We start from the raw sequence: 13,717 nt of genomic DNA on the forward strand, positions 1-13,717 counted from the left end.
AGACCCTTCAGAAAAAAGGGTCTAGGCCCGAAACGTCAGCCTCCCTGCTCCTCCGATGCTGCTTGGCCTGCTGTGTTCATCCAGCTCTACACTTCGTTATCTCATTCTCCAGCATCTGCAGTTCCTACTATCTCTATAGACAATAGTTGTTGTCTTTTCCTTTAGAATGGGGGATTTTGAGACTGGGGGCCTAGTTTTAAAGTGCAAGGACAGAAGTTTTTTTCAAAAAAACTCACCCATATCTTTAGTGGTTCATGTCAGGAATGAGCTTCCTGAGGAAGTGGTGGATGTGGGTACAATTACCATCTTTAAAAGACATTTGGATAAGTACATCAATAGTGAAGGTTTAGAGGGATGTGGACCAGGAGCAGGCAGGTGGAAGTAGTTTAGTTTGGGAATAGACTTGGCATGGACTAGTTAGACCAAAGGTCTATTTCTGTGCTCTGACTGCTTTGTTTGAATTCTCTGCACAAAAGTCATAGAATCATGCTTTTGAGTCAAATATTTCCAGGCACAGTTGCACCATGTGACCTTGGTCCCACAGGACTATCCAGTGGGGGAGAGACACAAATAATAGTTTGAAGCCTTAGCAATTGAGGCTGTAGTGAAAGTAAATGTATTGGTAAAGCAGTTGCATTGTGAAAGCGTAACTAGTTTTTTTTTTGCCTGATATGTACCTTGGTTATCTGCGTCCAAAATATGTCCACTTTTCTATCATACAGGTAGACCAATGGCCTTGGAAACAAATCATATAAAAACTAACCAGCCAAATTGAGTGTCAGGCTTGCATCTGAGCTCGCTGCTGAGTTTCTTTATTAAACTGAAGTGCTGACTTTGCAGAAGGTTGGTTTTTTAGAGATGGCAAATAATGAACAGCTTGGATTCCCTTCACATCAAGTTAATTGATAAGAGATTGAAAGCACTTGACTCGTGTGTTCACTCATATTCCCAAAAAATCTGTAGCTTAAATGCCAGAAAAGACTCTTCCCAGAAGAGTCAACCTCCTGGAGCAGGTTTTCAACTTGTGTGTGAATAGCTGTTGGCTTTCAATGAGCCTGAAGCAGTTGAGCTCAAGTGCTTGAGTTGCCAGTGTTAGTTCACCATAACGTTGATTATGGAGTGAGTTTGCCTGACTGCCGGAGGGAAGGCTAATATAGGTAGTCTGAGGAATCTTTCAGTGACTTTTTTTCCTCAAGTGTCTTGAGGCCTCTTGTTTGTCACAGATGATATGTTGGAGTTGGTAGAAGAACATCTTGCAACTTCTTAGTAACTTTGCCACCTTTGTAAACGACTGCAATGAGTAGATATTGGATATTTTGTTCACCTATTTCTTTTTTTTTTAAAAAACAAAATTGTGCAACTTTCAGCAAGTACTGTTTCATTGAAATGTGTGGACTAGACAATCTCTGGAAGATAACTGACCTTTTTTGAGCTACTGCATACTTCATAGTGCATGTTAAACACAATCATTCTGAGTATTATGCATACTTGGTCTTTTGTGTTTAATTTTAAAGCAAATGTCTATTTTAATTCACTGCCAAGTGTATGTCAGTAAAATAAGCCGTTTGAACTTGGAAGTGGAGTCAGAATCGGGAAGCCATGATTTGTAATGAGTGCTTAATTTGACAGGTGCACAGTGAAATCTCCGCAGAAAGAGCTGGCTATCTGAACCACAGATTGGAAAGTTACTGGAACATAGAAAATATAAAGAACCCTTGGCATCAAGCACTTGAATGGGATATTTTGCTCTCCAATTATGGATATTACAACAGATTGTAAACAAGATCTCTCAAATGAAATCTATAGACTTGGAACATTTATCAACTTTCCATCTGATTCCCCAGTATCTGAAGCAACATTAGCCAGAGCAGGTTTCTTTTACACTGGTATCAAAGACCAGGTTAAATGTTTCAGCTGTGGTGGTGCAGTTGATAACTGGCAACATGGAGATTCTGCTGTACGAAAACACAGGCAGCTATTTCCAGCTTGTCCGTTTATTAATGGTTCAAGCCTGAATGAACAAATTGCAAACTCTCATTGTTTAGTCACATCTCATGACCCTGAAAACTCTGACCAAGCAGCTGCAAGTAGTAATCATGCATTGGAAAATGGCCCTTGCAACCAGTTGAATGTTGTCCACCAATATTGTAATCAAATTCTCAGCAATCGTGTGAAAAGGAAGAGTATTGAAGACCTTTCGCACCTACGACCCAAAAATCCTGCCATGTGCAGTGAAGAAGCCAGACTTTCTACCTTTACCAAGTGGCCGAGTTATGGGATTGTAACACCAAGAGAACTTGCTAAAGCAGGACTTTATTATACATACAAAGATGATCAAGTACAATGCTTTTGTTGTGGAGGGTTAATGAAAAACTGGGAACCTGGAGATCGAGCAATGTCTGAACACAAGAGGCATTTTCCAATGTGTGCTTTTGTTTCAGGGCGTTTTATTGGAAATATACCAATTGATGCAAATTGCAGTGAAACAATAGATGTTAACCAGTCTGTAAATGAACCAAAAGCAAATACTTCTGATTTACCTAAGCATCCAGACAAGCAGACATTTGATTCACGTCTTCAAACCTTCAAATGCCAAATAAGTTTTCCACTTAATATTGCTGATCTTGCAAGAGCTGGATTTTATAGCACAGGTATGGTAAATTTCTTAAGTAAACTTGATTCTTGCGTGTTTAGTCAGTCCAGGCTTCTTATGACACTTGGTATGCCTGTCAGTTTGTTTTTGCAGCTAAAGTAGTTTTTACACTTCATTAAAAAATGTCACGTGCTGAATAATTTTATTGATCTTCCTAATTAAGCAAGAGGATAGCGTGCCAGACATATGGAAAGTAACGAAATCAGGAGTGGAGTTCTCAAATGGGGTTGAACAGAATATAATATTTAATTCCCTAGAGGACGGGGCTGCTATCCCAGTAGAAGATCATGTACCAACTTAGTTGAAAGTTCCCTTGCTTCAGGAAGCTGGAGATTTTAAATTTCTTCTCCCTCCAGACAACTTCACACTAGTTAGCCAAACATTGAGTTTTTCTGGAACTTAATTGTAAGATGACAGGGTTTTTTCATTTTTGTAAACTGAAGTGTGGTAGACTGGGCTTCTGAGTCTTTTTAAAATTACAACTTTTTTAAATTTGGAGCATGTGTGCACTTTAACATTGGTTAAAAGGACTTCCAGAGGGTATCAGTTGCCCACAAACACAATCAACTCCTAATTCTTGCTCATGTTGAGGCATGTAGAATTGACATTAAATTGTTGATCCAGTTGGGAAACTAGGTAACTAGTGGGAAATGGAATAGGGATAATGGGCAGTGGGCTCTAATGATCAGGATGTTAGTGGTATCCCACTGGTTTGAAGCTGTGCATCACCTCAATTAAAATGTGCATCATTAGGCTGTTAACTAAACATGGTCTCTGAATTGACTAAATCTGTGGCATGTCCCCTCTGGCCTTAGAACAGAAATCACATATAATTAGTGGCTTTACTGGAATGTTGCTTGCTAACTTGCAATGTGTTTTACTGATTTAAATAAATGCACAGTGTCTGTTACAATGAGCAATCTATTTTATTCGACCATTCTCCTTAACAGCCCAACTACTGCAGGTGCTGTCCCTCTGTCAATGCAACTGCAGACTGTTGTATTCAAAGTCCATAAAACAAAGCCGAGCATGCAACTTGCCTATAACTGGTCATACATTTAACAGTAGTTACTGTTCAAGTATGAGTCCTCCTCTTTTTAAAACCTTAAGCACTGCAACTAGATGCCTCCTTTGGTTTTTTTTAAACAAATGTGCTTTTCTACTCTCTCTCAACCCAAGTGTGTAACCGCTCACCACCACCACCACACCACACCCCCCCCCCCGCTCCTGCCAATACTCCATCTGCAACCTTGTTTATTTCTTATGCTATGGTGGGGGGGAAATGGAGGAAATAATCTATCCACTTTGGAGACCACTTTTTTTGATTCAGATCTTGAATTCAGGTTCTGAATGCATTACTTACAGGACACTTGCAACTAGTTTCTTTTAACTAGCCGAATTGTTGGATGGTGTTAAAGAGTAGCATATTTTGCCTACTGTCACCACTAACAATGAGCAATTTTACAAAGTATGCAAAAGATGTTCTAATAGGTTCACATGTAACGAAGTCCTGCAACCCACCAGCAATTTCTGAACTGTACTCTAGTTAATGAGTGGGAATAGTCAGTTTGGACATGAAGCACAAAGTTCTGTTAGCTCTGTTTACTTGTTTAGTTTATGGGAATGAGGTTTTTGTTTTTTGCTTTTGCAACTTATTGCACTGCCTATTGTCCATGTTGAGTGCCAGCGTTTTATTTCTCTGACTGGGTGGCACTTTTCTCAAAACACTTGAGAAGGAAATCTATCTCCAGTGTCATTAACTTTTCCATTCCCACAATCACAGAAATTTTAGTCAATTTAGTCTTCATGTGGAAGAGGGGTTCACCATATTCTATTGCTTCGAGTGTTTTGCCATTCCAGACACTTATGAGCGAGCAGTGCAATATTACTTTATGTAATTCTCTTTCCACAAATACAAGGGCGTTATCACCCATCCCTAATTAACCTTGAGTGGTAGAACTCTGCACTCCTGGCTGTAGTATTGCCCACAGGAAAATGTTCTGAATTTCTCCCAGCCCCATTTGAAATAATGGCAATGTTAAGTTGGAATTGTGTGGCTTGGAGGTCTACTTGTTTGTCTAAATGAGAGGAAACTAATTTGGAACATGCAGTTGAAGGAGTTGCTGTGGTGGATTTTAAATGGTAGACACTGCTGCTACTGAGGGTCAATGGTGGAGGGAGTAAATGCTTGTGGATGTGGAGCCAGTCACACAGCCTGGTGTGAGCTGCTTGTGATGGAGCTGCACTCATCCAGGCAATTGGAGAGTATTCCATCTCCCTCTTGACTTGTGTCTTATAGATGGAGAGTAGAGTTTAGCAAATCAGGTGAGTTATTTACTTTATTTGAAACCTCTGACCGTGCTTGTAGCCACTCTATATATGGCTGGTGTAGTTAAGTTTCTGGTCAACAATAACTACCTAGAATAATGGAAGATTCAGCAATATCTCTTTAAGGTGGTAATTCTTTGCCTTTAAATATTATTTGCCACTAGTCAGCTCAAGTCTGGAATTACCCAGATCTTGCTGTATTTGGATATAGACACTTTGAGTATCTGAAGTTGTGAATGATGCTGCACATAGTATATATGTTCTTGTTAGTGTGAAGGGAAAGGCTCGTAGATGTAGGGAATGCTGGTTGACTGGAGAAGATAAGGCTGTGCTCAAAAAGGGGCAAGACCTAAGTGAATCCCTGGAGGAGTATAACAACGGGGAGTATATTAAAGGGAAATCAGGAGGGCAAAAAGGGGATATAGCTTTGGTAAATAGGGTTAAGGAGAATCCCAAGAGATTCTGTATATTTTACAGATAAGAGTAACTAGGGTGAGAATGGGACCCCTGTCATGTGGGATGTCAGGAGGCTGTTGAGATACTGAACAAATATTTTGGATCAGTATTTTCCCGAGTCAAATAAATAACATGCAAGTTAGGGACCTTGGAAATAAATACACATATCCTGAAGTGGTGCTGGAGCTCCTTAAAATGCATAAAGGTAGACAAACCCCCGGGACCTCAACAGATGTATCTCAGGATTGTGCAAGGCTAGGGAAGAAATTGCTGAGCCCTTTGGCTATCAATGATACAAATCTCAGCAGTGGTGACGTGCCAAAAGACTGGAGGCTGGGTAATAGTTGGTGTTGCTTTTTAAGTGGTGGGCATGTTGGGAGGGGTTTCTGAAGGACAGACTTACATTTTTAATTTTGAAAGGCAAGGACTGATGGGGATAGGTACGATGGTTCTGTGCATGGGGAAATCATGTCTCTCTAATTTGAGAGTTTTTTTGGAAATGGTGACAAAGAAGATCGAAGGCAGAGCAGCAGATGTTGTCTATATTGACTTCAGAAAAGCATTCGACCAACTTCTGCACGGCCAACTGGTTAGTAAGGTGAGATGACATGGAATAAAGGGAGAGCTAGCCAATTGGATACAGAACTGGCTTGAAAGTAGGAGACGGAGGGTGGTGGTAGAGGGTTGTTTTTCAGACTGGAGGCCTGTGACCAGTGGTGTGCCACAACAGTTGAAGATGGTCCACTGCTTTTTGTCATTTATGTAAATGATTTCGATGTGAACCTAAGAAGTATGTGTCATAATGGGACCTTCATCAGATGGACCAATGGGCCAAAGAGAGACAGATATGCGGAGCTGCACTCTTTTTGGAAAGGCAAACCAGGGCTGGACTTGCAGATGTGATGGTACAGCCCTAGGGAGTGTTGCCAAACAGATGTTTAGGGGTGTAGGTAGACACGGTGGTGAAGGTGGTTTTTGGCATGCTTGCTTTCATTGGTCTGTGCATGGAGTACAGATTTTGGGATGTCATATTGTGGCTGTACAGGACATTGGTGAGGCCATTCTTGGAATACTGTGTACAGTATTTCCCTTTAGGAATATGCTAAATGTGAGAGTGCAGAAAATACTTGCAGGATGTTGCCAGGATTGGAGGGTTTGAGCTTTCGGGGGGAAACTGAATTGGCTAGACTATTTTCACCACTGAGTGGTGACCTTGCAGAAGCTTTGAAAATCATGAGGGGCAAGTATAAGGTGAACAACCAAGGTCCTTTTTTTTTTTTTTTTTTTCCCCCCGGGGTGGGGGACTCCAACTAGAGAGCATGGGTTTATTGTGAAAGGGGAAAGATTTGAAAAGGGCAATGTTGTCACATGGGATGGTGCATGTATGGAATGGGGTGCTCAAAGTGATGAACACTGGTACAATGCCAACTTTTAAAAGGCATCTGGGTGGGTATATGAAGAGGAAGCGTTTAGAGGGATATGGGCTAAATGCTAGCATATGGGATGAGGTAAGATTGGGATGCGTGATCAGTGCAGACAAGGTGGGCCAAAGGGTCTGTTTCCATGCTGTATGACTGACTTTTTTTAGAATGGCAGGAAGGTCATTGAAGCATCTGAAGGTGTTGAGTTTAAGACAACTGGTACTGTGACTAACTTTAACCAGTATGAGATGCCTTTTTGTTTTTCACTTTGCTCATTTGGTTTTGTTTGGGCTCACTTGAAACTATACATGCTCAAATGATGCTTTCATATTCAGTGAAGTAATTCTCCCCTTTATGTGGGAGCTCAGTTTTTTTTTTTTTCATCAGTGTTTGGAGCAAGGCTCCAGTTGGTTCCTGAACTGAGTGATCTGGGTGAAACCCAAACCTGTTGACTGGTGTTCGTTGAGGTAAGCGCTACTTGATGCCAGCAGTGACACCTGCTTTTATGGCTTAGAGTAGACTGACAGGGTGTTAATTTGCTGAATTGGATTGGCCCTTTTTGTGATGGGGACATCATTCTGAAACAGTTGACAATGCTTGGTAGATAGTAGTGTTTATAGATGTACTGGAACAACTTGGCTAGGGTCATGGCTGTTTTTGAAGCTGAAGTCTTCAGTCCTTTTTGCTAGAATGTTGTCAGGCCCCAGTAGTTGGTAGTGTGTTTTTTTTTTTAAGCTGTTTGATATCATTAAGTAAAGTCAAATGGCTGGAGGGCTTTGTCATGCAGTGGTGGTGTCCTTGCTTGTAGACCAGGAGGCCTGACTTGATGCCCACATGGCCCAGAGATGTACAATAACTCTTGTACAGGGTGACTTTCAAAAGTAGCTAAACTGGCACCTGATGTTTGGGACCACTGAAGGAGGCAGAGAGAAATCATCCATTTGTTACTTGTGGCTGAAAATGATCTGTCAAGCCAGCGGTCTACAAATCGAGCAACTAATTTAAAATCATGGTAGTCTTTGGGATCTAGTAACACACAAGGTGGTGTAATTTTTCAAATAGCATCTTTGAAATTGAAGAATGAGGCCTGCAGATGCATCAAACACCACCTGTCAGTTCCACTCCAAGCCCTGTCCCTCCCATTTGACTTAGAACTGCATTTACCATTCCAGAATTTTGACCTAAATGGAACTGCTTTCCCAATTCTTGGCGTGAGTAGATCTGCAACTGTGGTAGTGCAGAAAATTGGCTTGTCTGTCCCCAAATACCCAGAAGTAATGGTGACAACAACTCGTGCTTGCCAAGCCAGGGACTCCCAAATTGCATAAACTAACATTTTTCTTAACTGGAGCGAACATATTGTATTTGTGAGAGAGGCAAGGTATGAAAAACTTCGCCAAAATGTTTTTGAATTTGGAAGACATGTTGTGCAACCCTTAAATGAAACCACTAAGGTTTCAAAAAATGCTGTTTTGGTCTTAATTTTTCCAGGTGACGACGACAATGTGAAGTGTTTTCACTGTGATGGAGGCCTCAGAAATTGGGAGTCTTCTGATGAAGCCTGGGAGCAACATGCCAAGTGGTTTCCAGGGTAAAATGCCAAATGTTTCCAGCAACTTCCATTTAACGTTAGCAAAATTATTTGCTCCTGTGTTGTTTTTTTGTTTCAGATTATTTGCGCTTCTCTTCTTCACTTTGCCACTATCCCTTGCTGGAGTAAAATTTCATGGAATTTGAGTGAGGTGCTGACACACTTTTCAGATCAAATCCACAATGGCTTAAACAGATTAGCAGTATTTGAATGACAGTCCAGGATGGCTGCTCCTGCCCCACCGAACTTATAACTGCCGTCGAGACATCGATCACGTCAACCTCTCCACCCCTCTCTCCCATTCCAACCTCTCCCCTGCAGAACGTGCAGCCCTCCGCTCCAAACCCAACCTCACCATAAAACCCGCAGACAAGGGAGGTGCAGTTGTACGTCGCCGAGGCCAGGCGCCACCCATCCGACACCACCACCTACCGCCCCCTTGATCATGATCCCACCCCCGACCACCAAACCATCATCTCTCTCAGACCATCCACAACCTCAGCACCTCAGGTGACCTCCCATCCACAGCCTCCAACCTCATCGTTCCCTAACCCCGCACCGCCCGCTTCTATCTCCTTCCCAAAATCCACAAACCTGACTGCCCTGGTCGACCCATTGTCTCCTCCTGCTCCTGCCCCACCGAACTTATCTCCACCTATCTCGACTCCATTTTCTTCCCCCTTGGTCCAGGAACTCCCTACCCACGTCCATGACACCACCCATGCTCTCCACCTCCTCCCAAACTTCCGATTCCCTGGTCCCCAACACCTCATTTTTACCATGGACATCCAGTCCCCATGCAGATGGCGGAAAGGCCCTCCGCTTCTTCCTGTCCCGCAGGCCCGACCAGTCCCCCTCCACTGACACCCTCACCCTCAACAACTTCTCTTTCAATTCCTCCCACTTCCTACAGACAAAGGGGTGGCCGTGGGCCCAAGCTTTGCCTGCCTCTTTGTAGGTTACGTGGAACAATCCCTCTTTCAAAGCTACACAAGCTATCCCCCACCTCTTCCTCCGTTACAGTCATGACTGTATTGGCACCGCCTCGTGCTCCCACTAGGAGCTCGAACAGTTTATCCACTTCACTAACACCTTGCACCCCAACCTTAAGTTCACCTGACCATCTCTGATACTTCTGTCTCCTTCCTGGACCTCTCTGTCTCCATCTCTGTCATCCACCCGGAAATCAATATCCATTTCAAGCCTACCGACTCCCACAGCTATGTAGAATGCACCTCCTCTCACCCACCTTCCTGCAGAAGGGCCATCCCCTATTCCCAATTCCTGTTAGTGAAGTGGATGAACTGTTCGCATCTGCTCCCGAGATGAGGCATTCCACTCCCGGACATCCCAGATGTCCTCGTCCTTGTTTTTCAAGGACCACAACTTCCCCTGCGCAGTGGTTGAAAATGCCATCGACTGTGTCTCTCGCATTTCCCGCAACTCATCCCTCACACCCCCTACCTGCAATAACAACCGAAACAACAGAATCCACCACCCCCCGCGTCCTCACGTACCACCCCACCAACCTCCGAATCCAACGCATCATCCTCCAACATTTCCGCAATCTGACCCCACTACCAAAGACATTTTTCCCTCCCCACCCTTTATCTGCTTTCCAGAGGGACCACTCCCTCTGTGACTCCCTTGTCAGCTCCACGCTCCCCTCCAGCCCCGGCACTTTCCCCTGCAACCAAAGCAAGTGCTACACCTGCCCCTACACCTCCCCTTTCACCCCCATCCCAGGCCCTAAGAAGACCTTCCACATCAAACAGATGTTCACTTGCACATCTGCTAATGTGGTATACTGTATCCGCTGTTCCCGTTGTGGCCTTCTCTACATCGGGGAAACCAGGCGGAGCCTTGGGGACTGCTTTGCGGAACACCTACGCTCAGTTCGCAACAAACAACTACGCCTCCCAGTCGCGAACCATTTCGGCTCCCCCTCCCACTCCTTGGACGACTTGTCCATCTTAGGCCTCCTGCGTTGCCACAATGACGCCACCCGAAAGCTGCAGGAACAGCATCTCGTCTTTCGCTTTGATACCCTTGGGCTGCAGGGTTCCCATGTGGACTTCACAAGCTTGAAAATCTCCCCTCCCCCAACCGCATCCCAAAACCAGCCCAGCTAGTCCCCGCCTCCTAACCATTCCTCCCACCTCAAGCCCCACCCCCATCTCCTACCCACTAACCTCATCCCACCTCCTTGACCTGTCCATCCTCCCTGGACCGACCTATCCCCTCCCTAACTCCTCACCTTCACTGGCTTCAACCCCGCCTCTTCGACCTGTCTGTCTCCTCTCCACCTATCTTCTCCTCTATCCATCTTCTATCTGCCTCCTCCTCTCTCCCTGTTTATTTCAGAATCCCCTTCCCCTCCCCCATTTCTGAAGAAGGGTCTCGACCCGAAACGTCAGCTTTCCTGCTCGCCTGCTGTGTTCATCCAGCTCTACACCGTGTTAACTGTAATCCCTTCTGTTCTGCATTATGAGGAAAGGAAATGTCCAGATGTGCCTCTGCAATTACCTTACTGCCGCCACCTTTTGAGGCAGGGAATACCCAAGTTGCACATATTGCAGATAATGGCTTCTCATCTGTCCTGAAAGGCCACTAATCTATTTTTTTTTTTTTTTTTCAGACAAAAATTTTCTTCTGGACTTCTCCATAAGATGAAACCTATTTTCCACATCTGCTTAAATGTTTTTTTTCAGAATCTTCTAATTCAATCAATTTACCCTGTTTTCAACCCTCATTCCTCAACTCCCAGTGGAGACAAGCCAACCTGTTGAACCAGTCCTCTTCAAATAATCTATTCCTGTTCAGGTATCAGTTTAGTAGACCAACTCTGAACTGTTGGAAATGCATTTACATCCTTCAAGGAAGTTAGCAAAACTGCACACAGAATTCACTGTGGTCTTAGCAATACCAAATATAACTGAAGCATCACTTTGTAATTCCTCCAAGTCTCTAGCATTTCATGAGTTGACACTTCCCTGTTCAATGCCCATTAATCAAGCCTTGGATCTTACATGCTTTTGTAATCACTGAATCTGCCCTGCTATGATTGTTCATCCACCCTCCTTTTTACAATTATACTCCTTTTGTGAAGAAAAATGCAATATAAACTGCTCTCTTCACTGCTAAATGTCATCTGCCATTTCTCTGCACTTTGCATCAGGCATCTTTTATTCTCTGCTATCCTCCTTAGTGTTCATAAACTTTTGAAGCTTTGTTATCAAATATTGAAATTGTACCTTCTGCACAAAGGCCTAGATTGTTCTTATCAATAAGAGCAGAGGTCCCAAAACAACTCCTTAACTTGACTTAAAGCCTTCCTTCAAACTGGAAAATATACTTGTAAACTACTCTAATTGCCTGTCACTCAGCTGATTTTTACATCTGTTGTTGCCTTTATTTGCATCTGTTGACAGTAAATAGTTAAGGCAAATGTCTGAGTTCCAATACAAAGGAGAAGGTATGTTAGATCTGTATTGCTCTGATCAGGCCCAGTCTGGTGTAATATTTCATTCTGTACACTACCTTGGTGAGAACTCCCTGCTATCATCCTGAGGTCTTTGGGAATAAAAAATGTGATTGAACACCAGTGTTCAATTTGTGTTTTGTTTTTAACAGACTAATGAAGAGTAGCCTATGTTTGCTATGCTGCATGTTTATTGTTTTGCCCCTCTAGCTTTGCAAAGCTAATGTGTCACCAGTCCTGAAGTGGAACTTTGCCTTCAAGGAAAATTATTTCCCTCTGGCGTTGTTTTGTCAGAAAAATCTAGTTGCACACAGCACTTTTTTTTAAAAAATCTGGTCTTTGACCTGTTTTGAGATTGTTAGTAGGGTACAGATTCCAGGCTTCATGAGACTTTACTCAAATAGAAGCTTGGGGGGAAATAAAGAAATGTTGCAGAAGACTTGATGCTTCCAATGTAATTTCAGTTGTAACGTAAATATGTGCTGAGAAATTGCTGGAAAATAACAGCTATTATCCAAAATAGGTGTGCTTTCCTGATAGAACAGAAAGGCCGTGACTTTGTCAATGATGTTCAGTTGAAGAAATTGTACTCCAACTCCAAAGTAAGTTCCATTCCTGAGATGTTTACTTGTATTAAACAAGGTGTGAGTGTAATTTAAGAACTAAGTGTTAGTGTTTTAATTTAACCATTTAATATTTAATGTGTAGCTTTTAAGCAATTATCAGGCTTGTGGATCAACTGTATAAAAGCTGTTAATTTTGCAATATCTTCACCAGGTTAAAGGCTGTTTCTCCAAAACAAATCCCAGTGTGGATGAATGTAAAGAGTTGCATGTGTGGCTTACTGTCAGTGGTAATGAAATGATTGGAAACTCATCAAAAATGAAATCCAGCTTAAATTTTGCTGGACATAAGGTTGGCAACTGTTCAATACTTTTCTCTCTGAAACCGGAAACTCTGCACTGCTTCAGGAGAACAGGCAGTGGTAATTCAGGATGGGGCCCTACAGGGTAATAGCTGGTTTTGTCATATCTGGGTTCTGTTCTCCCTGACACACCCATACAGCATTCATGTAAACCCTTGTAAGAAGCTGTCTTTTGCAACCTGTGGAACTTCATTTTTTGAATAGTTAATTTAATATAAATAGAACTGAAAAATAAGTGCAGAATGCTGTTAACTTTTCATCTCTGCAATACTTCAGCTTAGCTTTGTATCATCCTGTGCATTTGCCCCAGTTTTTAATTGGCTCTGCAAAATGTTATTGGTCATCTTTCTTTACTGTTATGACTTCAGCTGATGGTAACACTAGCCAAGACTCTTTCCAGAGTGAAATGTAGATTGACAGACACAAGCTGTGTTCTTGGCAATTTATTAAGCATTTTCAATCACTTTGGCAGCTTTGTACCATGTACTTTGAGAAAAGCAAGATTTAACTCTTTTCCCCAACAATATCCTTTTTTACCGACAGCCCGGTGAAGTATTCACTTTCAGTTTTTTTAACTGAACTGATGAGGTTATGTACCTTTTTTTACTTTTTGTCCTGTCAGCAATCTTCTCTACATTAATCATGTATTTTTCCTCAGTTGCTGTCCTGCAGCTGGCCTCCTTTCTCTGCTCCATTAAATAATGACCAAGCTCCCCCACTACTAATCCAGCAACACAAGTCATGTTCTTGGAACCCAAGTTCCATTTAAGAATCAAATTCACAGCCTAATGCTGACCCTGAAACCCTTTACTGTTTTTTGGGGGTGAATAAAGATAATCTGGTTGACTCCTTCTGTTTTGGG

At 42.7% G+C, this 13,717-nt stretch overlaps 1 protein-coding gene across 3 annotated transcripts; it reads left to right on the top strand.

The window, feature by feature from the left end:
• The first annotated feature begins 1,626 nt into the window (after nucleotides 1-1,626).
• LOC109919537 (E3 ubiquitin-protein ligase XIAP) lies at nucleotides 1,627-13,692 on the top strand. Of its 3 annotated transcripts, none has more exons than XM_048605004.1 (4): nucleotides 1,627-2,651; nucleotides 8,350-8,449; nucleotides 12,454-12,532; nucleotides 12,708-13,692. In XM_048605004.1, exons 1-4 carry the CDS (start codon nucleotides 1,757-1,759, stop codon nucleotides 12,942-12,944), a joined length of 1,311 nt encoding a protein of 436 aa, XP_048460961.1. In that variant the 5' UTR covers nucleotides 1,627-1,756; the 3' UTR covers nucleotides 12,945-13,692. The 3 variants fall into 3 exon arrangements, with proteins under 3 accessions (XP_048460961.1, XP_048460963.1, XP_048460962.1); XM_048605006.1 differs by lacking the exon at nucleotides 12,708-13,692 and adding an exon at nucleotides 11,088-11,272; XM_048605005.1 differs by lacking the exons at nucleotides 12,454-12,532; nucleotides 12,708-13,692 and adding an exon at nucleotides 11,088-12,048.
• Nucleotides 13,693-13,717: the final 25 nt, after the last annotated feature.

The sequence above is a fragment of the Rhincodon typus genome, chromosome 14 (assembly GCF_021869965.1).
Source record: "Rhincodon typus isolate 14 chromosome 14, sRhiTyp1.1, whole genome shotgun sequence".
Classification (NCBI taxonomy): domain Eukaryota; kingdom Metazoa; phylum Chordata; class Chondrichthyes; order Orectolobiformes; family Rhincodontidae; genus Rhincodon; species Rhincodon typus.

Excerpts from the sequence above, each read along its gene's own strand:
- LOC109919537 (XM_048605004.1), top strand. The coding sequence starts at position 1,757 with ATGGATATTACAACAGATTGTAAACAAGATCTCTCAAATGAAATCTAT. Across the intron at positions 8,450-12,453 it reads CATGCCAAGTGGTTTCCAGG|GTGTGCTTTCCTGATAGAAC; the intron begins GTAAAATGCCAA and ends TATCCAAAATAG. Across the intron at positions 12,533-12,707 it reads AATTGTACTCCAACTCCAAA|GTTAAAGGCTGTTTCTCCAA; the intron begins GTAAGTTCCATT and ends TATCTTCACCAG.